Below are 27,899 nucleotides of genomic sequence, written 5' to 3'. Positions count from 1 at the left end.
CAACAAGGGTTGTGAGCATACAATTCGATTGGAGATAGAATAAACAGCGAGTGCGAAATCAGCACGCTGCTCCAATCTAAGATTTTGTGGATGCAAGAACCACCACTACAATGTCCAATGCCATCTTCACATCTATTTTGCCCATAAGACCCAGAAAGCATCATCTTTTCTGGAAGTTAAAGACCTTGACAGAAACTGCATAGACAACGAAGAACAAAAAACTGAAGCCAATGAGGACTGCTACAGAAACACCGATCATTCCTGATTTGAAGCCGAGACTAACATTGAGATACTCCTTCACAGTTCCCTCAAATCCAGGCGCAACAAGCATAGTCTCCACATCACCTAGCTGAGAGGTTATGATGCCCCTTAGGGTCCATGCCAGCGGGCAAATATAATAAAACCAGATCCACCATCCCGGGATGTACTGAGAAAAGTTGGAAGCATAGAGGGAAGACGAAAAGATATAAACATCCTTGTTTGAAGGAAAGAAGAATATAATCTAGCCCAAGGGAAAAATTAATTCAAGAATAATAAGTTACTCACTGGTTGTGGGACTAGGAAACCTGAAAGCAGGTTCCACAATGAGTAGAAAGCTGAAGAAATGACAGCCGCCAACTGTAGATTAGGTGTAAGACCAACAGCCATAATCCCATAGAATGTGAAGTAGGTGAACGTGAGGAACATGAACAGAACATAGAGAAGAAACTTCACTGCAAATAGAGCACATTAATGTTAAATCATTACTCGAGATAAAAACCCACATGGCACAAGCAAAATAATTATAAATCAGTACGTACGAACTGGAATAAATAACAATTCAAGCAAATCATTTGCTTAGCCAATGTATTAATCAAAATGTTTATTGCATTTGGTATAGCTTCTGAAAAAACATTTTGTGCAAGTAAAAATGGCTTTAAGGAAATGATTACTGCCTATTTTATCTTCTGAAACTTGTTAGTGCTTGCTTTAATGTTGGCCCTGTTTCTCCAAAATTAGTGATCAGGCATCCCAGAAAACATTTTTGTACTCTCTCTGCAATTTCAGCAGAATCACAAACGAAAAACAGAGTGGAAAATGAAACATAGATGCAGTATTAGCTTATAGGCAGCCTGTTATACTGCAGTTACCATGGACAATCAGCATTAACATAAAAATATAAAATCAATATGCTAAGAAGATTAGTATACAAGTCAACATGAAATGGCCATTTGCTTAGCCAACCAAATCAGTGTTTTAAGAACCAGGCCATAGCCAGATAGCTCATGGCTGTACTGTTCAGAAAAACAAGTAGGTTCTTATAGTCGTATCAATGTTATGGATGACCTAAAACACCACCACCACCCAAAAAAAAAAAGATGGTTGTTTAACTTAAAACTGCTGCCTGACCACCAGATCATTCAAACTGAATGGTCAAGCCACTCATGTTGCAAAAGAGAACTATTAACACATTCACCACCGAACTCTTCTTCTTCTCTATTTTCTCTTCTCCTTCTTCTCTCTTCTTCTTCCTTACTTACATTCACTACCTAAATTCCAACTCACAAGCCCCAATTGAAGGACTGAGAAAGAAAGAATTCCTTCACGGAGTCATGACCATAGTTATCAAGGCGGGAAGGCAACCATGGCATTTTAGAAGGTAAAAAGTCATGGCGACACCGTCATGGCGGCAAGGTGCCCGCCATGGCGCCCAAGACATCCAAGGCGACCAAGGACCATGGATGCCATGGCGTCGCCTTGATAAAGATACTTCTCCATACTGAAAAATATTTTGTATGCAGACCAATGATCCTCAAAAGTATTTCATATGTCCACTGCCTATAAAACCCATTTGGAATTGGAGCATGGCCTTGCATAATTGCATTTACATCTTTCCAAGCTTTTAGTAATTAGAATGGATCAAAAGAAATTTACTCCTGGAAATGGTTCTTCTAAATCAAATCAAGTTGCATGATTGACAAGTCTCTGACAAACAGTACTGATTGGTCCTTTTCGATTTTATTGAATCTGGGAAAGATGATACTCTATTGTTAAAGTCAAGGGTGTGGCAAATATCTGATCTTTATTTATGAAGATGAGGAATTTGGTGTTGTACTGATTTCAAATCAAAAAGTGCAGATCTATAATCTGCTAAAATTCAGGCAGAGAGTTGAGCCAATCAACATGTAGTTATAAAAACAAAAGTAATCGAAGAAAAAAAATGCAAATTTTTATCCCATCAATAACAAGCATCCATAGAAAGTGGTGGAAATGTTACCTATTGTCCTTTCAAAATTAATCATAAAATATGTGATGAACGCAAATATTAATGTTTGTATCACAATATAAGGAATCTCTATGAGGCCCTGTTGACAAGAAAAGTAACATATTGAACATTAGATTTTCAACAAGAGAACCATAATAAGCAAAAACTATATCAAATAAACACATGCTTGCCTGGGCCATCGCATAGGGAAATGGAGAGTACAGTCCAGCTGCTTTCTCTCTATAGAAAACTGTCCTCTCTATAGAAATAATTGGCTGCACCGAAGAAGAATTATTCACTCCAAGAAACAAGCATGCGCAATAAAGAGCGCCCATAACCACAAGTAAGTTCTGTGAGGTGCTCCTATAAAGCATTCAGGACATGTCAATCCATTAGTGTCATAGGTTAATTAGCAGTGCATTACAGAGGATAAAAATTGGAAAATAAAGAACTCTCTACACATGCCAAACATCTTATAGGTGCAATGGTTTTATGTCCACTCCCAACGCATTTAGGTTCTGTTTGGATCGTGACAGTCCAAAACAACCATGAATTGGTAGGGTTTAAATTTTAATTGGTAATGTAGAGTAGTCCAGCAGGAAGATTAGAATTTTATTAAAGCAACTGACTCTCGTATCTCAATAGAAATTGAAATACAAAACTTTTAGGTGGAGATCTCAATTCCTACTGGTCATTGGAATTGAAGCATGAAGATGGAGAATGCGGTGCCAATTATTCTCAGGTATCTCTGCATTATCCAACATAAATCATGATAATTCCAGGTCATTTAATCAGGAAAGATTTGAATACAACTTCACTTATCAATCCTTGATAACATATTCAGGTTCCAGTATGTCAACTAAGACACCAACACATCATTTCTAAATCTGAAACTTTAGATGATGCAACTAATCTACCCATACTTGGAGAATCAAAAGAAAAAAAAAAAAACAAAACAAAATGAAAAAGAAACAAAATCGTAGCAGATTTGAAGCCCAGAATCTTCTAGAAAGTTAACTAATTATAGCACTGGAAAACTGATAATATCCAACCATCTAAAGAGAATAAAATTTGAAGCATAGAGAAGATTCTAAAGTCCTCAAGTGTCATAATTTTTTGCAGTGACCAAGTGTGCAGATGAGGAGATATCAACATGAGACCTCGAATTGCTCAATAGGTATGGTCTGAACTTTTGCTTATGAAGGACCACAATGGAGTCGTTCACTAAGACTAAGAAAGAATAGGGTACCTTTTGTACATTAAAAGATGAATTACGATGCTTTTATGGCTAGTTTATTTTTTTAAGATTTAGTTACACCCCCACCCCTTTTTTTGTTGCTTATTTTTGGATTCAATAAGCCACAAATGGTAGCCCAAACGGTTTCTATTTTCAGTGAGGCTTGGTTTTAGTTTCCATTTGATCCATTTGATCATGCCTGCCTTGTTTGTTCAATTAATGGTTGTTTGTTCAATTGTTCATTCAATTAATGGTATCAGAGCCATTGATGTTTTTTAATATGTTCTGAATTTCTTTCTCACTTGCTTGACGGAGCTCTGCTCCACCTGTGATGAACTCTTTGAGGACACCTTAAGTCTCTTCCTAAGTATGCTCTGGAGTTGCCGCTTAGTCGGATCTTCTCCATCAGAACAGGTTATTGACTGGTTTGTCTGCAGTTTCCTGTATAAGTGTACCCAGATAACAGTCCTTGAGCATGGTATGGGATATTGGCTGAATGCCGTGTTAAGTCCCAGTTGTAGGCTCGGAATACCTTCTGAGTGCATGAAACCAGGTTCCTTACAGCTTGATTGTTTCATATGTCCTCTCTGATCTTCGTTCAGGTAGAGTATCTTCCTTAAGCAGGTGATCCTATTCACATATGGCCTTGGAATCACCCCGTTCTTCGTCTTCTAGATCTTCTCGATTCTCTGTTCCTAGTTCTTCTTCTGTTACATTCCCTTAGTCCCATGCAGCTAAAGTAGACTATCTTTATGAGATAAGCTATACCCCAGCTGATCAACAAATTCATCCTACTAATTTTCCGATCATCAATCCCTATGGTGTTTTCCCTCAAAACCCAACTTCCATTACAAAGCAGTTCAAGACTCTCATTGCTCCTAAAAAGACTTCTGGCCTAAAGGAGTATGTCCAAGCTTCACCTTTCTCTCAGATGCAAGTTACCGCCTCTGGAGCAGAACAGTATTTTCCAATTGAGATTCCTCCGGATCTCATCCGCCAATGGCTTGCACTGGGTTACACCCATCTCCATCTTGGAGCTGTCAAGATGACCCTCACTCTACATGGTCGCAAAGGACTACCTATGGTAATGAAACTAGATCTCCTGGACACTAGATTCAAGCAGTATCCGCATGTTCAGACCACTTTGAATGATGGTATAGTCTTCTACACTTTGTACCCCAACTATAATGTTTCTTTGATGGATCCCAATCTTCCTACGGCATGGCAATTTCTGGTTCACATCACAGGAGCACCCCAAGTTGAATCTGCTATAGTAGCTACTCTGCACTACCGGATCTGCTACCGTCTTCAAAATCATGCTTTTGACCTTCACACTGGGCATACCAGTAATGATTCTGCCCTATTCCTTCATATTGACTCAAACAGAACTCCTACTGTGACTCATGCTCCTAGACAGTTGAGCCGCTCAGATCTTGTTAAGCTCATCCCAGACTCATGGATCACAGCATATAAGTCCATATTTACAGAGACAGCAACTCCCCCGCTTGTATCTACAGACCCCACTTATAGGAGTCTTGAAGCAGGCAGAACTCAGGTCACTTTTCCCAAGCCAGCAAACATGGCCCCTGTTACTCCCTTTTTTCCTACAAAGCTTCCAGCTAGACTATCCCAAGTGCCGATTACTTCCTTTGATGCACAAGGGAACCCTGTCTACCGCTTTCAGAGCTCTCAGGCCACAAATGGTTCGATATCTGTGATTGTCCCTACTGTACTTAGTCTGACGATGATGATGAATCCTTCCGACAACGGAAACCCCAGAAAAAGGAGTCTCCAGATCCCCTATGGCAGCGCTACCAACAAGGTTGCCCAAATGTTGGCCCACTTGGAGATAATCCCAGCAAGGACCAATTTATTGTTGAATATGGAAATAGCAAACCCTGTCCATTAGGTTGCTGCTCTCCTCTGGCTCCTCCAGCGCCTTCACCTTCTCAATGCATTCCACAGGAACCTCCTTCTCCACCAACGCCACCAACGCCACCAACCCCCTGTTATATGATGGGTACTGGCGGTGGTAGTGGTTCGTCTTCTATCAGCAAGAATTTCCCTGCTGCAGTTGATTATGAAGACCTTGACCAATGCCTGCATCGATGAAAAGTCATTCCTCCCAATATAGTTGATCATAATGGGCAGAGACCCAAGAACTCTCCTGTTGAAGCTCAGCTTAACTGGCAAGCTGAGAATGCCATTGTCCAGAATCAATATCTCTAGAAGATTGTTGCTCATCAGGAGCACACCACACTGGCATTACAGAAGCAGGAATTAGACATTGCATATCTTAAAGGAAAAATTGATGCTTTACACCAAGAGCTCATACACATTGCAACCACTGTCAAAGATGTTGCTTATGCATCTACTCTTATTTCTGCGAGAGAAAAAGAAAAGAAAAGGTTGGAAGAACAACTCAGTTGGGCTCAGGCTCCAATAATGCATCCATCTCGTGGTTCTTACTATCCTGACTTCCCTCCTATCGTTGAATATGCGGCTTCGCTCCCGCATCACAGTTTCCCGACAGAAATGCTAAAGGAATTACAGCAGGACCAGAGACGTTTGGGACAGAGAAAGACTTCTCGTTCCTCATCCTCTTCTTCCAGATCTGTGTCACAAGTTTCTCCTCAGCAACAACCTCAGCAGAGTCCACTGGATCCCCTCAGGCCATACCAATCTTATTCTCAACTTACTTTCCAACCTACTCATCCCAGTACTCCACGACCCCCTCCGTTTGTTCCCTATGTTCCCCCTGTTAAACCATAGTCCACACAGCCGGCATGTTCTCCATTACTCCTGGCCTCCAACACCAACTCATTGAGTACCTTTCTCAAACAGCTTTACTCTACCTCCAAGTATAAGGTCCCTGTACTCTCTTTACAGGAACCCGCTGACTCTGGTTCCGACTTGTCTGAATCCTTACTTGGATCTGAGGATTTTAACCCTGTCTTCCCGGCTACAGCAGATGATCCTCCTCAAGCTCAGCACCAAAACCAGAATCAACAAGGAACTGGTGTTACTACTAAACCACTTTCAGATGAAGGAGAAAATACCCCCCAAGAAATCCCACAGGCCCCCTTTCCTCATTACCAGCCTTTTCAAAACCAAGATCCCAAGCAATTGTTTACCTTTGATGGAACTCCATTCCACTAATGGCCCAATAAAATTTCAGAATTTCATGCTTGGTTGACTGCTGAATGGCTTCAAGGTGTTACCCCCCGAATGGCTATCACTAAATTTTTAACCAGGACACATGGTACTCTCCGAGAATGGTACATGTCCCTTGGACCGTACCACCAGTTACAATGGGTATAACTTGGAGTCGATGAATTCGTTTTCCAACTCTATAATGAATTCATCGGTCCCCTTGACAGCAATAGAATCGAGGCCCGTGAAGAATATTTCCAGATGAAATGTTGTTCTTTCAAAAAGTCAGACCTGGAGAGACACTTCACTCATATGGTGGATCGTTTTTATATTCTTGGAGGAATTGATGATGTAAATATGAAGCAGGTCTTTCTGAATTCCTTCCCTGACTCTTTAGGTAAGGATGCCCTCAAAAATCTGCATATCCAAAATCTACAGTTGCATCAGGTCACCCTTGGTCGATTGTACCAGGAAATTCAAACAGCTCTCCAGAAGCTTTGTGACCAACAACAGTTTTTCAAGACATGGGAAAAAACTATTGAAAAGTTGAAAGACACCTGTGACAATTCTTATTTAAAGATCAAATGCAAGGACCAGCTCTGCAATTGCCCCATGTTGCTCGGTTCCGCAGACACAGGACCATTTCCTACAGGTGTCAAAACTCTCGTCCTTCCCACAGGCACCAAAAAGGCAAAACATACAAGTATTTCAAGCGCAAGAAGTTCAGAGGAAAAACTTCTGATAAGTGTTTTTCCTGTGGAAAGAAAGGCCATTTTGCCAAGAATTGCCCTGACAAATAGAAGAAGGCAAAACTCTTGCATATGTTGACCCAATATGAGGCCACAGATGATCCAAATGCCGACATAGAGTCTCTTTACTCTATTGATGAGGAGTTTTCCCCGGATCTCCTCTTTGCCCTGGAAGAACAATTTTCAGACACAGAATCTGATCCAGACCCCGAGTCCAACGGTTTTGAACCCGTCTACCCCTTATCACCCCCACCATTACCTATCCTCCCATCTACTAAAGTTTCTCTCCCCCTAGCCTCTTTGTATATAGTCCCCACTTCATGGGACCGCCTTGTTAAAATTATAGGCTATTTTGATACCGGCGCCACTATGACCATTTTAGCCCCTCATGTGCTACCCTCTTCATGTTGGAAGCCCCATAAGCAGTACTTCACTGCAGCAGATGGCAAAACTTTTGCCGTCGACCTCATTTCAAAAGCACCTGGCAAGTTCAAAATCTTCCCTACTTTGACCATCAGCCATAGAGTCTTAGGATCCTCACTCCCCGGTCGAGATGCCTTAATTGGATTTGATCTCCTCAGTCAGTTCCCTTCTTTACAATGGAGCACCAAAGGTCTCACCTATAAGAAACAGTTTCTTCCTTGGACTACCGTCCCAATCTTTTTTTAACAATTCCTTTTACAGAGACCAAGCACCGGTTGATTTCCCACTATTGTGCTGACTCTCACACAGAATTCCTTGAAAAGTGTGATCACCCGTTGTGGAAGAACTCTCAGTTTTTCATCAAACTTCCATTCAAGAAGAATGAGGATGCCAATCCTACTAAAGCCAGCCACTCTGGAATGAATCCAGACCATCTTGCCCTAGCTCAAGAAGAAGTCACCCTTTTACAGGCCCAAGGACTCATTGAACGTACTTCATCCACATGGGCATGCGAAGCTTTTTATGTCAACAAGTGAACTGAACAAACTCGTGGGAAACTTCGACTTGTCATCAACTATCAGCCTCTGAATGCTTCCTTGGCTGACGACAAATTCCCACTGCCAACTCGGCCAGCTCTCATGCTTCAACTTGCTGGAGCCACTGTCTTCAGTAAATTCGACTTAAAAGCAGAATTTTGGCAACTCGGTATCTTCCCCGACGACCATCCCAAAACAGGATTCTGCATCCCTGGTCACCATTTTCATTGAAATGTTATGCCATTTGGTCTCAAGGTCGCCCCCTCTCTTTTCCAAAAGGCGATGATGCACATTTATGCCCCAATTCAGAAGCAAGCTCTCATTTATATAGATGATATTCTCCTCTTTTCCAAAACAGAGGAAGAACACCAGCAGCTTCTGTCTCAGTTTCTTGACATCACCATTAGATATGGCATCATGCTCTCTGCCAAGAAGATGGAAATTGGAGTTTCTAAAGTTGACTTTCTTGGAGTCACCATTACCAACGGTACATATGATCTCCAGCCGCACATTGGCAAATCTCTCCTGCAATTTTCAGATGGTCCGTTCTCTATACCTCAGCTCCAACGATTCCTCGAGATTGTTAACTACATGACTGAGTTTATCCCAAATCAAACTCGGTACACAAGACCACTTAACAAGCTCCTCAAACAGACCCCACCCCCCTGGTCTTCTGAGCATACCCAGGCAGTTCAGGCACTCAAACAGATAGCCCAGAAATTACCTTCTCTCCAGATTCCCTCTACTGGACTCTACATTCTTCCAATGGATGCCAGTGATGACCAATGGGCAGCAGTTTTGTTAGAACAACTTCCTAATGGAAACCGGAAAGTGTGTGGATACAGAAGTGCATAGTTTAAGCCCACTGAACGCCATTACCATTCCACTTTCAAAGAGATACTGGCAGTCCGTTGAGGTATTGAAAAATTCCAGTTTTATCTCATTGGCCACACCTTCCAGATTGAAATGGACATGTCATCTTTCCCCAGAATTTCAGTTTAAGCAGAAGGTTCTCCCTGAACCACAGCTTCTCAGATGGGCACAATGGTTCTCTCAATGGTCATTTAAGGTCAAACACATCAAAGGAAAAGAAAATGTTTTAGCAGATTTCTTATCTCGCACCAAGGTCCCCATCCACTCTACCATTCCCATACTCTGTATGCCCCTCTGGCCTTCAGCCAGACCCTCAACTTCCCAGTCCCAAGATCCAGGTCCCTCACAACAGCCATCACCACCCAAAGCTCCTAATCTTACCACCCTGTTACCAACCCTTCCCCCTGAGATTTATTCTAATATTTCAGGAAGAACAATGACCAGTTACAGCACACAAACCTATCAATCACTCCTTGCCGTCCTCACCCATAAATATGGCCTTACCTATGATTGGCAAGTCTGCCATCCAGATCATCCTTATCTTACCCTGTTCACCATCACCCACTACTTCAGCTTTGAGAAAGAATTTGTAGTATTCTTTTGGCACCTCCTGGTAGTCCATAAGATTGCTATGTGTTTCTCGATTCATGCCCTCATCCATTACCTCAGGCAAACCTCTTCAGTATACCGTGTCCCATCTCGGACCAATATACTTTTCCGTCTTGCTGTTCCATCCCACTTTGCCAGATTTCTCCAACTATTTGCTCCTATTCCTCATTGGATCAATCTCCTGTCTAGCTTACCCCGTGATCATTTCTTTGCCACCATCCTGTTTCACCGCCCCGTTGATCATATCCATCCAGCTCTCGTTGAACCCCCCCATCCTAGACCATCACCTTATCGCCTACAGCCCCACCTTTTCCATTCTTGGAACTTCTGATGATGACCTATTTGCTCGACGCGACACCAATGATGCCACTAAAGAAAGATGGAGACAGTTCATGCACACCATGTGCGCTGAGAACTAGGTGGACCCTGCCACCATACCCCCCATCCTTATCAATACCACTCATATAGCATGGGATGTCAATTCCAATCATCTCCACCACCCTGTCATTCATCATATCATGATGCAACACGTGGAACATGAAGTAGATCATTACCTCGAAGCTCGTGCACACTCTTCTTATTCGGATTAGCTTTGAAGGATCTTGTGACAAGCTGTCGGTGTGCTGTCGGTTTCTTTTATTAAAGTTGTGGTTGTTTTTTAAAGACTAAAGTTTGTATTTGTGTAAAGTCTAAAGTTTGTATTTGTGGTTGTAATAAGTCGGTGGATTCCAAATATGTTTAAGTCCGTGGATTCCAAAAATGTTTAAGTCCGCGTGTGTAAGCTTGGCCTATAAAAGGCTTGTGTTGTAAGATCTAAGGGAATCATCGGTGTGCCTGCCTTGTTTGTTCAATTAAAATCATCGGTGTGCCTGCCTTGTTTGTTCAATTGGAACCTAAAATGATTAGAATAAAGCTTGTAAATTAAAAAAAGGGGAAAGACAGGTTCTCATTGACTTTGATTTGATTAATTATTAATTAAAATAATTGCAAAGAACATTTCTTAGACATGTACAGTATGTCTATGCTCCTTTTCCCTTTTTATCCATCTATGTTCTTCTACCTCTTTTTAATTAGGTTTAATGCTGTCATCATATTTTGTTGTCTAGGCTGCCTTAGTTTAGGTATCCTACACTATAGTTATTGTTCTCTGGGATTTCTTAAATCTGATAGAAGGATCCCGCCCTCACATCATTTGATTATCTAACACAGTGGTGATATCAAGATTTTGCATTTGACTTTATGGAAGCATGGTTATTCATGCCTTTTAACAGAGAAATCATTTGATCATAAATCTTCACTATATATGGGTGAATGAAAAATACATGGGCAGCATTTGTAGAGAGCAAGAAATCAGTTAACAAGATTCAATTACTATAGTAAATATTTAAAATGCAAGAAATTATTCAAAACATATCAATAAAACTCAAATGGCAGAAATAAAACAGTACCTTTTTGAACCAATATCCCAAAATATTGTACCCAATATCAATGCACTAATTGTAGTAAAGAATAAACGCACGGCGTTGTATTCGGGACTTCTCCAATACACAAGATTTTGCTTCCACAAACATATCCAAAATTGACCAACACTATCTCGTGCATATACAGAAGAAAACTTCAAGGGCTCAGAACCAGCAGGTGGGATGCTCAGACGCTCAATCGTAGCTTCCACTCCCCTAAAGTAAAAATTTTAATGAATTAATAATTACGTGACGAAAAAATAAAAAATTACAAATTGGAATAAAATAACCAATGGAACGGGAATTTTAAAAAAAAAAAAACAAAACAAAGTTAACAATATGGCTAAATTATCACCTGTACAGATCAGAGTTCCTGTATGTGTGTGCAAAATCTAGACCAAGTCTCAGCTCAGCAGCAGGTGTGGTGATCTCAAGCACCCAAGTTGCTGGATTGTATCCACTGGGAATAGGAGGAATTCCATTAATTGCCTGCAGAAGGAAAAGAAAATTGGACAAACCACCCATTGAAAAGAAACACAACTGAACAAGTGAATTCACTCAATTCTCCCACATCATGAAATAGAAATTTTGAATTTTAAATATTCCATACATAGGTTACTTATAATAAGCACGTGCATATAGGCTAAAAAGTAGGATAAGCATAAAAAAGTTTCTCTAAATGCCGAGTCACCTAGCTATCCATTGAAAAATGTACCACACAAGAGATGATTCCTCTGAAAGGGAGACATTCTAAGAAGTCACTGATGCAAGTATGGGCAAGAACCTTGCCTGCACCTGTAATCTCTACCTCACGCCCATCACATGGAAAATGTAAATTTTCTGGAAATTTTTCACTAAATTATTTGGTATATTAATTAAAATGGAACAGAAGTAAGAGAAACAATGCTAGTGTGGAACCAAGAAAGCACCTAGCAGCAATGTACTCCATAATTTCAACGAGTATTTTACATATAAATTTTCATACTAGCATATTATATCCGACATTTCTCTTATTTACAGAAAATTCTTACTGGCAACATTCTTCAACCATGTTAGCAGAGGTGGAGCCACGTTGGCTGAGAGGGGGACATGATCCTCCTCGCCCTAAAGTTTCAAAATTTCCCTTCTTGCATATGGTTAATCCTCTGCAATCGAATTAGTAATATACTAATTATATAAACCTGGCCCCCCCTTAAGGAAATTTGTGAGCATGCTAACTTGATTAATACAGAAATTGCAAAGCCCTCTCCATCCAAGCAAAAATATAAATCTGGCACCCTTAAGGAAATATGTGAGCATGCTAACTTTTTTTTGGTGAATAAAAAAAAAAGTTAACATGCTCAGAAATTACAAAGCCCTCTCCATCCCAGCAAAAAAGAAACTGCAGGTCACGAAATCTCTCTCTCTCTCTCTCTATCTATCTATCAATACCTGCTTTCCCTTTTAAAATGTACTCGCCATTGATTTTAGATTTGACCTAAGAGTCAAGGTTTAAAGTATCGGTATGTATCGTATTGTATCGGCAGATATGTATCGGTATTGGTCGGTACCGATACGATACATACCAATAAGTCTCTTTTTTCTTTAAATGGAATGTCTCAGATGGTATCGAAATGTATCAGCCGATACAGGCTGATACTATACGATACAACCGATACATATCGATACCATCGATACATTCAGTAAAGGGTTCTGTGGGTGCTTTAATACGTATCGACCGATACAGCTCGATACATACTAATACCATCGATACATTACATAAAAAAGCCCATTTCACTCACAGACTCAATACAACTCCTATTCCAACAGAAAAATGAAGGAAAACTCTCGACCAAGAGTTAAAATCTTGCATATAATCTTGTTTTTCTCACTTTTGGACTAAAAAACATATCAAGAAGTGCTACAACATCATCCAATACTCTACATAGCTATAAACTATTACAACATGTAAGAAATCTCATCTTTTATAAAAATTTCAATTAAATGCATTTGTTTGGTTATACATTATTCTCCATTTTAGTGCTTGTGCATGATACTTGTTATATATTGTTTATTTATATTATTTTTTGTTCCGAAAGTGTATTTCCATGTGTATCTTGACCATTTCCTTGTGTATCTATAGTGTTCGATACGTTTCTCCAATATGATACGATATGATATGTCTCTTAAAATCACCAAACTGATACGATACCCAATACTGATACTTTAAACCTTGGCAGCAACTATATTGAGAGAAGAAATCTGAAATCAGAAAATAAATCAGAGGTATAACTCTCCTTCAAATTAAGAGACCTAGTGGTGATAGGATTAGAAATTGCAGGGATCAATGATGAACAGAATGGCAGGAAAATAAGCAGAAGAACAGTACCTTAAGCAGTTAACCTAGATTACCCCTTATTTTAACTTCATACTAAAAATGCTTTTGTGTATGGTGATTTGCATGAGGAATATAAGGAGCAACCTCCTGGCCTTCTGGGTATGTTGCTTAGGGGGAGGGGGCAGACAAAGTTTGTCAACTACACAAGGCCATTTATGGATTAAAACTATCACCTAAGGCTTGGTTTGAAAATTTTAGTAGAGTTATCACTAGTTGTGAGTTTTCACAGTGCTATTCTGATCATTATATTTTTGTTTGTTGTCCAAGGCTCTAAGGCGGTTGTGTTGGTTGTCTATGTTGATGATATTATTGTTATTAGTGATGACTGATGACTTGTTTGGTACTATCATAGTTGTCAAGGCATTGCCTAGGCGTCCAGGAGGATTTTTGGGAGCCTAAGCGACTGCCACCTTAGTGGTATTGAATGCCTTACTATTATCGACCTAGGTTTGGCTTTTTATATTTGTTATTTTATTTACTTAAGATATTATTCATAAATAAGCAAATAGCCCCCTATTTGAATCCAATAAAAATAGTTAAAAAATAAAATTCCAAAAGGATAAAAAGTCAACCCCTAGTTCAAGAACAAAAACTTTATTTTTTGCGGTAGGTAAAATTTTCAACTTTCTAATGCTGGAGTTTTTCTCAAATCTAAAAATTCCATAAATCTTAATATGGTAAAACATTAATAAAAACAAAAAATGCAATAAAATATTCATTTGTTTTGGTATATAAGAAAATATTTTCATTCCGAATGATTTTGACAGTATTCGCGCGCATCAAATAAGGTTTGACCAGAATATAACTCCTTCAACATAAATCAAATTTAAGCAATCTTGGATTTGTTGGAAAGCTGGTTTTGTGCTCTACCTATTTCTTAATATTAATACATAACTAGAGTTGATAAGCCACTGTATACTTATGGAAAAGGGAAATGAAAAACCTATCTTTCAACACCAAGCCCTTTACAGAATTTTTTGTTCAACAATTTTAAGGGATTGGTGCCATTGATACTCTTTACCTTCTTTAATGAATTTTGGCCAAACAAAAAAAGTAGATGGTACACAATAGTACCTGGAAGTAGTCAATCATAATTTGGGAGTTTGTACCAAGCTTCCCACCATATATAACTTGGCCCCCTCTCTTCATAAGTAGTAGCTGCACCACAATCATATAGACAATAAAATCTGAGAGGACTTCGCATAAAAATACAGTTCTGAAACAATTTCTCTGGAGAAGTTTACAAAAGAAAAGTGCTAATACTGACCTCATCAAATGCTTCAAATATATCAATACTTGGCTGATGTATGGTGCAAACCACCGTTCTACCAGTATCAACAGTATTACGAACAGTACGCATCACAATGGCTGCAGCCCTTGCATCCAATCCTGATGTAGGTTCATCCATAAAAATAATGGAAGGATTTGAAACAAGCTCCACTGCTATTGTCAAGCGTTTTCTCTGTTCAGTAGATAAACCACTACTTCCAGGCAAACCAACCAACGCATTCCTCAGAGTATCAAGCTCTACTAATTCCATGACTTGTTCAACGAACTCCTATATTACATGGGAATAATGAATTAATCTCAAGATCAGAAGTATAATAAGCATGCATAATGGTATAAATCGTATCCAGAAACTAACACGTTTAGTTTCTTTGCTGGTTTCCTTCGGAAGACGGAGACCTGAAGAGAACAATAATGACTCCTCAATCGTAACTTGAGGAGAATGAATATCTGATTGTTCAACATATCCTGAAATTCGGGCAAAAGTGCTTTGCTCTTTTGGGTACCCTGATATCTTAATATCACCTTCTATATATCCACCAGTCTTCCTACCCGCAAGCACATCCATCAGTGTGGTTTTTCCAGCTCCACTCGAACCAACTAATGCAGTAAGAACACCTGGTGAGAATACTCCACTCACTTTTGACAAGAGTTGCAACTTCTTTTCTGGGATACCCTTTGCAGCCATTTCCTATTATAATACTCAAAGGAAAGCATGTTAACATAGTGCACTAAGAGCAAATGAAACAAACCAATTTTACTAAGATTTTTACCTTTGGCATGTCAACAAAGTAATCGACATTATGAAATGTCATCAATAATGGCTGAAATGGAAGAATCATTCCCTTTTTGGTAGATGTATTTTCATTAGATGTGATTGTAGATGCCTGACTTGTTCCTACATCAGAGAAGTTATCAATAGCATGAGAAAGATATACCTCAACTAGATATCCAGCAAAATATATCATATGGAGGAAAAGAATATAACTAGAATTAGAAATATCCACAGGTGTATTAAAACAATGAATACATTATTGGTACGAATTTCATATATGTTCACTGACCATCACCAAGATCAGAATTCTGTTCTGTGCCATCAAGTGGAATTACGGTCTTGCTCTTTCCGATAGCTGCGATAAGCATCCACATATAAGATCATCAGACACTTAAGATGAAAAATTGAGAGCAAGAGAAAATGGAAAATAAAGGCTTGGTCAAACATAGAAAGTCCAATGAAATAAAATTAGCACTATAAATTCATGAAGAATGTTCTTGCAGACTTACGGTTGAGGTAGGCCAAGGCAAGAATAACTATACCATTGAAAAGCAGTGAATATGCCAATAAAACCCCAACCCCAAGCCAGTACCAGTAAGAACTACTGGGTAGAGAATGTGAACGAAGAACCTCATATCCAACAGAGATATTTCCATATGCAGATGCCTGCCAAGAAAGTTTTAAGCATGATTCAATCTTTCTTTCAATTACAAGGACAATCAAGGCATGTATTCATTGTTGAGTCCCAAGAAGCATGAAATATATATATATATGAAACAGCAAAGCTTTCGGAAAATGTATGACTAAAGAATGTCTAGAGGCATGAAAAACAAACCTCCATCCATCTTGTGGCAGTAAACTCATTCACTGAAATTGCACGCTGTGCATATTGCAATGGTGACAACCAAAACGCCCATATCCACCATGGCTTGATCATTGCTAAAAAACACACAGTGAAATATATATTGAAAAGCGAATCATGATATGAAAACCTTATGCTATCATTCCATTTATAAATCTTTAAGCAACAACAAACTCAGCCTTATCCCAAATTAATAGGGTCGGCTACATGGATCCAAACAAAACAAAGTAGGGAAAGCTGAGTTCTAACCAAAAAAGGGAAAGAAAATATGGGAAAAGAGGGATGGGGAAAGAGAAGAGAGATGAAAAATGGAAAATGACAAATGACAAATGAAAAATGGAAATAAATAGAAAAATGAAAGATGATAGATAGTAAAAGGAAAGAGCACAACCCAGCACGTCAGGATAATCTCAGCTAAATGGGATCTGCTACATGGATCCTTTCCCTCCAATAGGCTCTATCCAAGGCCATACTTGGTACAAGACCTAGACTATGCATGTCCCTTCCTCACTTTTCCTATGGTCATTTTAGGCCTGCCCCTAGCTTTTTTAGTTCCTTCAATCGGAATCATATCACTCCTCCTTATTGGGGTATCCCTAGGCCTCCGTTGAATATGACCATACCACATTAAAAGACTCTCTCAGAGCTTGTCATTGATCGGGGCAACTCCCAAGTCCACTCTAATATGTTCATTCCGTAATTTATCCTTCCTTGTTTTTCCACACATCCATCTTAACATCCTCATATCTAATTACATATAGCTTGTCAATATGACACTTCTTAACTGCCAAACATTCTGTCCCATACATCATAGCCGGTCATACAACGGTCCTATAGAACAAATCTTTTTTTTAAAAAGCAAAGAAAATATAAAATACATAAATAAACCTTTTGGAAGGATAAATCCACCCAACAAGAGTATAATTAGCAGTGCAGCAGATCCATATGTATTTGCAATGATCATATCTCGTGAAAGAGCAGCCATCGTTCGGAACAAGCCCAATGCCATTTGGTGTACTGCAAATAGGAGGAACATGTAGCAGAAAAACCTAAATATTTAAAAGGAGTTGATAAGTAGAAAGAAAACCAAAGAGAAAATAAACCAACCAAAAATGGTAAGGCAGGAAAAGACGATACCTCCCAGCACCAGGAGCAAAGCCAACTGTATAATATACAACACAAGACCATACAACAGCTTCAATGACTGAGTAAGGAATACGCAAAACCCAACTAGGAATGGCCCAAGCCCAAGCAGGGTGGAAGAAATTGTCTCTTTGCTTATAGAAGATTGGTAGTCGAGTAATCATAATAGGTAGCTCAGAAAATCCATTAAACATCATATGAACCAGCCCAAAAAACAGGCAAGAAAGATAAAGATTCCCATTAAACTCGTCTGTCGGATGGAGTCTTGTTCGTAGAAACATTGTGCATGTGATAAGTCCAACACATGCAACCTGAAAAAATATATTAAAGTTGTAGGAGAAAAGTGAAAAAAAATTCAAATAGAAACTTGCAACATATGAAGAGTCACAGGTCCCATTTCCTCTGGAAAAGGAAAATGATGCCAAATAAAATGCATCTAATGCCTCATCAATCAACCATATTCAGCTCTACTGAAAAGACACTTCAGTAAGAAAGTATCTAGTAGGAAATTTGTTTCTGTCTTCAGATGAAAAACTATAACGAGATTTTCAACTCCAACTCACACGAAAACTAAAATCTAAGCCAAAATGGATACTTCACAAGTGTCATGCAATACTTTACATCCAGTTATCAATCTGTAAGTTAAATTAATCATAATTGTTTCAAAGATATTCTCTTTCATGTTTGAAGAATACCTGCTGGAATTGTATTTCCCCAAATATCCATCCAAACAATTATCATGTTTCCATAGTTTCAGCAATATTGATGTGAAGAAGCTAAGGGATCTAGGCTTAAACAAGTCAACAAGAAGGGATAAATTTGGAATGGAAGCAAGAAAAAGAAAGTTTAGGTTAAGGTTCTCCAACAATGAATAATAATCTTATTTTCTAGAACAAGAATACAATTAGGGGATTCAGGTATACTCAAATGGTATAGGATTTAGGAATATGACTTTTTTTTCTTTTCTAAATAACAGCAATAAAGATATTTATTAGCGCAAAGAAGAAAGGAAGAGAAAGAGGCAGAAATAAGTCACTGCCCCAGGGAATCCAAAACCAAAACATATAGGATCAGCCCTCAACGATGCTTTCCCCAACCAACAAAACGGCTCCAGCATACAAGATTCCACACCCATCACTGCTACAATAACAACCAAACAACAAGAAAAAAACCCCACATGAAAGGCCCCCAACTAGCAAACAGGCATCAAATAACAGGACAACAAGAACAAACGGAAAGAAGTAAAGGAGGAAAGCAAAGGCTAGATGTCAGTCTGCCCTCTTAATCACCTCCACAAAGCCCTTATTCTCTTAACCACTTTATTATCCAGATTGCTGCAACTTGAACATGGATCAGTTGATTGTACTATCAACTTATGCTAACAGTCTTAGAGATCTCCTACATGGTTTAAATAATTGGACATGCCTTATCAACAAGAACTGCATCATACCCTGAATATAGATCAGTACTTGTATAAGTATGTCATACCTGGCTATCTGATATTTTCTCCCTTCAAAAAGATAAAGACAAAACTCGAATAGAGAAATCAAGTTACAAAGCATAAAAAATAAATATAAGAAGCCAAGAAAAGTAAGAGAATGGGAACAGCAGACAAACACACACACACAACAAGAGAAAGAAAACTAGACAAGTTCTCAAGAAGCTGAAGGGATCGATTAACATCTAGGAAGACCTTTAAGAGTTTAATCTAAAGCCAATTGAAGAATTAATCAATCAAATCAACTAAGTCTCAGAGACAAAGAGAAAGCTAAATCTAGCAAAATAACCCTTACCTGGCATGTTCTGAAAATATAAAGGAAACGGTGCCTTTTGATCAGCAAAATTTCTCGTTGAAAGCATGCTTTGAAGATTTCCCATTTTGATATGGCTAGCTTTGTCTTGGCAAGAGCTGAAGGAAGATTTTTCTTCTTATCATATGGAACTGAAGAGATGGAGTCCAAAGAACGTCCAACTTCAGATTGTTTGAATGCATCTGCAATTTTTGAAACCGGAAGAAATACATATGGTTTTGAAGAATCAGCCCAATATTGTCCTTGATCCTTCCTAGAGGTAACCTGAAAATACAAAAATTTAACTTTCACACAAAATTAATATAAATCAGACTGAAATGATCTAAAAGAACAATACCTCTTGAAGGAAATCTGCAACGCCCTTACGAGGGGGCAGTCTAAAGCCTAATGACTCAAAGAACTTTAACACATCTGCTCGAGGTCCATGATAAATGATCTGTCCTTCAGATAACAGTATAAGGTCATCAAATAAATCAAACGTCTCAGGCGCAGGCTGAAGAAGAGCCATCAAAACAGTACCCTCCATACTGTGAACAAAGTTCTTAATGCATTTTACGATTTGATATGTGGTTGAGCTATCAAGACCGGTAGATATTTCATCCATGAAGAGGGTTTTTCTTGGCCCAACAACCATTTCGCCTGAATATCAAAGAAAATCACAACCATTAAGTTGTGCATTTACAGGGGCAAATTAATTATCAGTTCTACAGTTAGAATTTATATGGAGGCACAGGTTCACATGCCAGAAAAGGACATCAATAGTGAAAGACAACAACAAATATTAGTATATGATATTGTAGGAGATCTTTCTGAATAAGCATCAACCATCTCCCCACCCAACCTTGTCTGAGTAAGCATTGTCTACATAAATCACTTATCACCGACGTCTGAGGCTTATGGACAAAATAAGAGGGGTGCCACACGAACCCTGATCCACCACTCTATATCTTGGGCAACATGTAAAACACAACACTTGAGAGGGAGAGGTTATAGTTCCTCTTACAAGCCTCCTAATGAATGCTTATAGGCACACAAAATGCATACCTTCTTATCAAGTCAACGTGATAATTAAGCCTACGGTCCCTTCAGAGGATGAACATGGCATATCTGGGTTAAGAATAAGCCAACACAATTGTAATTTAAATTCCTAACGTAGTATTGAGGAAGCTCAATTAAAATCAGAAGACAATTACAACATGTCTGCATAAGATGGCAGCATGGCCCTTTTTACAAAGTTAATTAGCCTTCTTTTTTCCCTTTATATGTTCCCATCCTGCATAAGATGGCATCTTTAACAAAGTTCGTGGGATTTTTTTTTGCTTTTGGGTTGACCCAACAACATGTTTAACCATTTGGAAAATTCAACCAAACACCAAGATTCATCGAGATTCCTGAAGTGGGTCCACAATGATTGAAACCAGGAACATTAAAATGAACTTATTTAATGTTAGACATTCATTTTTGTTAAAATTGTGCTTAAGTGCAGTGAAACCAGCCCCAAAGCCAACAGGTTGCCATCCCTATCCAGATAGTATAAAGTCGATGAATATCAATCATTTAGCCAAACCCAATAGTGAGGAACTTGGGACAAGGCTCTGCTGAGTTGACTTGACCTCAAGGTTTGATGGAAAACATTCATGTCAATGCATGTACTAATATCAATAATGAAGTGGTCAATTATGTTACCAGTAGTAACTCTCTTTCTCTGACCACCTGAAACACCTCTGAGCATTTCATTGCCCACAAAAGTATCTGCACAAACATCAAGACCGAGAACTTTCAAGATGTAATCTGTTGCGATACTGTGTTTCTTGCCACTGACAGATGATGCCTGTGCAGTGAAATGAGATTCAGAAAAGAAATATTATAGAGCTAGTAAACAAAACAGATGAGAGCCATAAAAATCTGGTTGGGTTTGATAAAAACCTTCATAAATGCATCAATTTCCGGACTAGGACGTATCTTCATTTCCTTCTCCCGTCCATACAGATCTTTCAAATATCCTGCAGTTTTCAATGGAAACTATCATAAACACCTTTTATAGTAGCAATGCTTGCATTAAAAGTCATAAGCCATAATCATGAAAAACATTTACTCATGAGACTCCCGAGTACACTACCATAAGGAAACCGAAACATTTGTTCCACCTCCTCATGTGTTGTAGGGCTTTTCTTCTCAAATAACTTGAAGTAGCTAGCTAATGGAGTGTTAACCCATCTAGTCTTTTATAGGTTGAAACGCTCCAACATATTTTCAACATACCTCTTCTAAGTTACCCAACATTTACCTACACTTCTATGTCTAAGGATTTCCATGCCAAGTATCTTCTTCATAAATTAGGGTTCATCTATGCCTTCTAATTAATCCAAAAAATCTGGTAGCTTCCAATCTTCAGTGGTGTTAGAATAAGAACAACGTCTCAAAGAACAGTAAAATTTTTCCATAAAGAGATACTATACAACAATTAAGGATATAATAATTATATCAGATTACCTAAAAAACTAAATAAAATAAAGCAACTGATGTCTTTGTCCTTCCATTTCTTTAAAAAAGTTTTAATATATCATATAAGAGAAGAATTCTTCCTTAAAAAGCGTAGGGATTTTTCATCAAGAAAGATTCTCAACATTCACTAGTCTGAAACTAAACAAATGAAACAGTTTTAAGTTTAATCCCAGTAGACGAGAGATTCTCAACACTTACTAGACTGAAACTAAAACAAATGAAGCAGTTTTAATTTAATCCCAGTAGGCTGGCTAATAAATAAATAAATTAGGAAGGTTCTAGATATGCAAACCTGCAAAGTCTTCACCGGCACCTTGACATCTCGCCGCAAAATCTAAAGTTTCTCGCACAGTTAGCTCACCAATATGGGTATCCATTTGACTTATGTATGCAGAAGTTCTTTGTACACAAAACTCATCAAGTTTGTGTCCATTGTATGAAATATTTCCAGTTTTCTAAGAACAAAGAGCTGAGTTAATACACCAAATGACAGTCTCAAGTACTATTAGAATACACAAAATGGATACGAAAATCATATAAACTCTATACAAATGAATATTCCACTGAAATTATACTATTTTTCATCTTCTATTTTGCTTAATGACTAAATGGGTCCTAAATGTTACTTTCCCTGTTTCTTTCTGCAATTCTACAAGTTAAATAACTGACCTTGTTTTTATTTTATTTTTAGAAATAAAAAATATATTTTTTTTTTAATTAAAAAAAAAAAAAATTTCCTCAATCAGAAATTCACGACTCGCCCTGAGAATCATAGTCCGCAGCCTTGTCGATTTCGGTCAGGCTTAATCGACCCCCTATTAATTTAAGACCCCACAGGCCCACACCGTTTCATTTTGTATACGAAATTGAGCCTCAAGGGTCAGAGCATGAATGCATTACTATTTGATCGATCCGTTTTTGGTCCATAATCGGCACAAGTAGTCAGAGCATAATCAAGCCATAAACAGATAAATTGACTAATCGGATTATAAATGGTCAACTATTGTTTGTTGCAATATTCAATCAGTCCCAGGTGGGTTACTATATCGGCTTATGCTCGAACCCAGCTCGAATTGGTTTTGGACTTTAACCTGTCGATTTAAGTCAGGTCTATTAGTGCGGATCAACCCTTTTTTTAATTTTTTTGAGGGGGGAGAGGGGGAGAAAGGAACTTTTATATATTAATAAAAAAAAGAATAGGTATTTACATTCTAATGTATCTTTTATCAGAGGCATGCAAGTACTAACCTTTAAATTAGGGTCGAGTTTACCCGCAAGAGCTAACAGGAAGGTTGATTTTCCGGAACCTGGAGGTCCTAGAAGCAATGTCATCCTACAAATACAATCAGACCAAAATAGAAAAGAGAAAAAAAAAATTTAGAACCCCAAACAAAAAATGGATATACAAATTACAATAAGGAAAGTTGAACATTTGCAAAATTGTCATGTAATAATACCCCTCTCTCCATCCTGCAAGCTCTATTTGGTTGCAAGAGAAATAAGGAAATGAAAGAGAAGTAACGATATATATACATGCATATCATGTAAAATATATTTCACTTTCTAGAGAAATATGTGTATTTCTCTTCCACATCAAAAATGATTTTTCTTTTAAATATATTTCATTTTTAAAAAAAATATTTGCATTTACCTTGCAACCAAACAGAACCGCAAATATTGTCCTCCCTTATGAGGTTTTCCCAAATTGAATAGCTTTTTTTATTTATCCAATCTGAATAAACTTTCGTCCCAACTCCCTAGTAATGGAATTGTACTTCAGATTTTATTGTGAACACTTGCACCCGCTCCCCCCCCCCCCCCCATTTCTCCTTCTCACCTCCACAAGCTAATTAAAACATTCTTTCTTGTTAATTTCTCCCCATAATCAACAAGTACATGGAATCGTGGACATTGTAAGGGGTCAGTGTCAATTTAAAATGCCACAATTTCGTTTTGTAATGACAACAATACCTCTTCTATAATAGTATTCTCACATATCTCTTTGCCCCGAAGACTTAGGTGGGATGAGAAAATACTGATGTGGTACTTTAAAATCTCATCCAAATTTTGTTTGTTAAACTAAGTTGGTGAACTTACAAAAACTCATGAAACAACATTAAATGCTTTGTCTATGGACGAGGTACTTGAAAATTCCATCCCTATGCTATCCCAAAATCCTACAAAAAACAAATAACATCCTACCCCATTCTTCCCTTCAAACAAACGGGGCCTTAAGGAATTCAATATCCTTAGATCAAGTTGCGGCAAAAGAGTAGTTAAAAGAACATGATCCACATATTATGTGGCATCACGATCAATCATATATATATACTTGTTATTTGAATCCTATGAAGTTTCACAAAAAAATAAACCCACTTCTATGAATTTATCTATTTTTTCAAGATTAAATAATTTTTATTTTCTTTCTAATCTATTATAATTTTTTTTTTTTCAATGACGATAATTCTATCATTTCGCATATGTGGTCAAAAAATATGATAGAAAATAACAAATTTTGATAATGACAGAATGATACATCATTTTTAATTTCAAATCCTTTTTTTTTCTTTTGCATAAAGAATTTTTTAGAATAAGACGAGATAAAATTTAAAAAAAAAAAACGATCTCAAGTTTTAAATACACCAATAGAGGGGTCTAGCATCCCCGGCACACATGGTCCAGCCATTGAATCAATAGGGTCCACTTTTGCCCAAATGTGTGCCCTATCATGGACCCTATTAATTCAACGGCATTGATCTCTCCTTGCCGGTGTATCTGGCTGGAACCATGGTTTAAAGAATCAGAATCGGTAGCACCCAATCCTAATTCCAATTGATTGTTTACTTTTCTCCTTTGAATTGGTGGTGAACCACATTTGATCTTCATTTTTTGCCATTTTTTTCTTACTTTTTTAGTTAATAAAATAGTAGAATATTATTGAAATTTAATTCTTTTGGCTGCAAAATCTCCAAAATTGTCGAATCAAAACTACTGATTTTTTTTTAATTGGGCTCCATTGTTTGTGTTAAAAAAATAGACAAATACATAAGCTGAAAACCACTACTATGGATTCATAGAAAATGGAGATTAATAGTGTGTTACGCTTCATATCAACTATCTTTCACCTCCATTGCATTGCAATGGCGATCCTAACAGGGAGTCCAATCTAATGTTGTTCAATAGTTATTACCAGAGAATGTTTTCTTTCACCATGCTGGAAAGATTCACAAATCATCCTAGGATTCACAACCTCTATAGGATTTTAATATTTTCGCTAAAACACTCTCCCACTCGCATCTGAAACCCTACGAGGAATGAATTCCTGTTCACCATGACTTAAGAAAAACTCAATCCTATTTATCGGCTCTCCTATCAACAAATTATCAAATAATATGCTAACCAAATCAGTTACCTGTATCAATATAATAGAGGCATTGAAGCAAAAGGGACGAATCGATATTGTCTCCTATTCGCTGCCCGAACAGGATCGTCCTGTCCCCTCATATGGGGGTGTAAAATGATGACCTAATCCCCTGCCCGAACATACTGTCCGAGGGAAGTTAAGTCGTCATTTCGCATCCCATATGAAGGGACAGAACGATCCTGTTCGGGCAACGAACAGGAGAGGATAAAAATTAAAAAGGGACACATGCCACCATCCAACCATATGGATAGGTGATGTGGGGACATTCATGGGTGTAGAACCTACATACCAAAGGTGAGTCCCACATCCCATGTGGGGACCGGAACCAGACTACTGCTCGTTACCATTAGACTTTGTGAGTCTCATGGTTCTATAACAGCTAATGAGGTGCGCAAAACCCACACCCAATCTACTAGTTCACATGGCAGAATAGCTATCCCTGTCCCGGTAGGAAACCTTTATAATTGATGGGAAAAAAGGGGGAGGGAGATGTGACATAAAATCATTACCTTTGAATCATTATCCTCTCCTGTTACAGCACGGTGCTGTAACGCATCGTGCCATAACACAGAAGTCATGTCACAGTGGACCCCACATGATGCACATGGCCTATGCGTTATCACACGATGCGTTACAGCACCGTGCTGTAACAGGAGAAGATAAAAATTGCATTACCTTCCTGGTTTCACACAACCGGTGATGTTATCGAGGATTTTAAGAGTATGCCTTTTAGCACGAAATATCTTCAAGGCCGTTAGCAGTCGCTGCATTTAATATAAAAAAAAGGAAATATATAAAGATAAGTAATGATAGAATCATCATCTCAAGTGTAATATACCGCCTAGTGCCTAGTGCCTAATGCATCTTTAAAGTGCATCGAACGGTGCAGCTCATTGGTGCCTTGGATTTTAAAAGATGCACCGTCCGATACATTTTAAAGGAAAAAACATCTAAGATCCATGGTGATGAAATGAAAGGACTTAATTAAAAGAGTTGTGTTTGGATCCTTTGTGGCCTGGGGCTGTGCAACCATCATGCGGCGCACAACTCCCATGTTGCCACTTCAGTATAGATACCCATTCAATGGTTGGGCATCGAGCACCTCAAAATTCAAATTTGGAAGGAGCTCGATGTCCAACCATTGGATGGGCATGTGTGCTGAGGTGGCGACCTGGGAGTTATGCGCAACACAATGGCCACACAATTGAGATTGGATCCTCTATCGTAGGGTGTGCGGTGCACACATGGCCTCTGCTGTACCACAGGATGTGCACCATGTGCACCGCACACCCTCCAGTACGGCAGAGGATTTTTATACCAGGCAGCACAGGAGCCCGATCGTGCATGTAGAATGCATACCAAACACAGCTTTACGTGTATGATAATAACTGTACCTCGACCATGTCACGGCTGTAATTAATCAACGTAGGCAAAGCTCTCGTGCCTGTTTGAACTTCTGCAGATATGCTTAGGTTTTGGAATCTCACTTCGACGTGCGGGATCGCCAATCCTGCTCTGTTTGTTCAAATCAAATTTCCAGATTTTAAATTTCTCGTCTAAAATTCCAATAATAAAATGAAAACTTCAGAATATTCGATTGTGTGTGAAGACATGCAGATCGAATCCATGCTTTCGTTTCTTTTGAATTTACGGTAGAAACAGAAAAGCTCGCTTCTCTATTCAAATGCGAATTGCAAAATCGAGGTCTTCTTTTAAGGTTAAGATCAAAATATTTCCCAAATTATCACGTGAAGGTATGAAGCTGAGGGGAAGAAAAAACAAACATAAAAGGAAGTCATATGATCAAGCTTGAACCTTAAAAAAAAAGGAATGTAAAAGTTCACGAGATCAGAACTGAAAATTTTTCAAAAGAAGATTAATCTGGATTTCAAGATACCTGGATTCAATCTTGAATCGTGAAAAAGAAAGGTTAATTTCACGAGAGAACTGAAATTTTTCAAAAGGAGATTAAATCTGGATTCAAAAGGAAGTGGTGATTGAATCTTGAATCGTGAAAAAAGAAGGTTAAATTCACGAGAGAACTGATCGAAATTTTTGAAAAAAATGAAATTAATTTGGATTCAAAAATACCTGTCGAGGCGTTGTTTGACGCCGGACAAGAGCTTGAAGTTGTCTTGCTCGTTAGTCGCAAAAGCTTTCTGGACGACGAGTTCACGACATTCACGATTCATTTTCCTGACATCGATCGTCTCTGTTATTTCCTCTCCTCCATCGGATTCCGAAGAAGTTCGCCTAAGAAGTGCAAAATTATCGCGTTTCTGAGACGGTAATCTCTCAAGCGCAGCCCAGAGGAGTTCTTCTTCGTCTTTCTCAACCTCTTCGGCATTCGAAGATCGCCATGCAAAGGAATCTCTTCGGCGATCAACATCAACCTCAAAGTATTCGCTTCCATTGGAAGCCGCCATGAAT

At 38.4% G+C, this 27,899-nt stretch overlaps 1 protein-coding gene across 1 annotated transcript; it reads right to left on the bottom strand.

Annotated features, from left to right (window-relative positions):
• Positions 1-38: 38 nt before the first annotated feature.
• LOC122670749 (ABC transporter G family member 31-like) lies at positions 39-27,899 on the bottom strand. Its single transcript, XM_043867727.1, has 24 exons — positions 27,561-27,899; positions 26,864-26,984; positions 26,145-26,233; positions 23,294-23,378; positions 22,338-22,500; positions 21,467-21,543; positions 21,227-21,371; positions 19,878-20,179; positions 19,523-19,804; positions 17,724-18,040; positions 17,475-17,635; positions 16,560-16,663; positions 16,234-16,390; positions 16,017-16,079; positions 15,723-15,856; positions 15,308-15,640; positions 14,930-15,220; positions 14,737-14,820; positions 11,641-11,774; positions 11,274-11,501; positions 2,437-2,608; positions 2,258-2,345; positions 547-713; positions 39-427 (listed from the first exon to the last, which is right to left on the bottom strand). The coding sequence occupies exons 1-24, from the start codon at positions 27,893-27,895 to the stop codon at positions 161-163; spliced, it is 4,299 nt and encodes a 1,432-aa protein (XP_043723662.1). The 5' UTR covers positions 27,896-27,899; the 3' UTR covers positions 39-160.

Source organism: Telopea speciosissima, chromosome 8 (assembly GCF_018873765.1).
Source record: "Telopea speciosissima isolate NSW1024214 ecotype Mountain lineage chromosome 8, Tspe_v1, whole genome shotgun sequence".
NCBI lineage: Eukaryota > Viridiplantae > Streptophyta > Magnoliopsida > Proteales > Proteaceae > Telopea > Telopea speciosissima.
Note: the sequence above shows the minus strand (reverse complement) of the source record. Positions and strands in the feature narration are given on the sequence as shown.

Coding starts and splice junctions, on each gene's coding strand:
- LOC122670749 (XM_043867727.1), bottom strand. CDS start 27,895: ATGGCGGCTTCCAATGGAAGCGAATACTTTGAGGTTGATGTTGATCGC. Junction 21,544..22,337: donor TGCCGGTGAAGACTTTGCAG/GTTTGCATATCT, acceptor TGAAAACTGCAG/GATATTTGAAAGATCTGTAT. Junction 16,391..16,559: donor CTGCCACAAGATGGATGGAG/GTTTGTTTTTCA, acceptor CTTTCTTGGCAG/GCATCTGCATATGGAAATAT.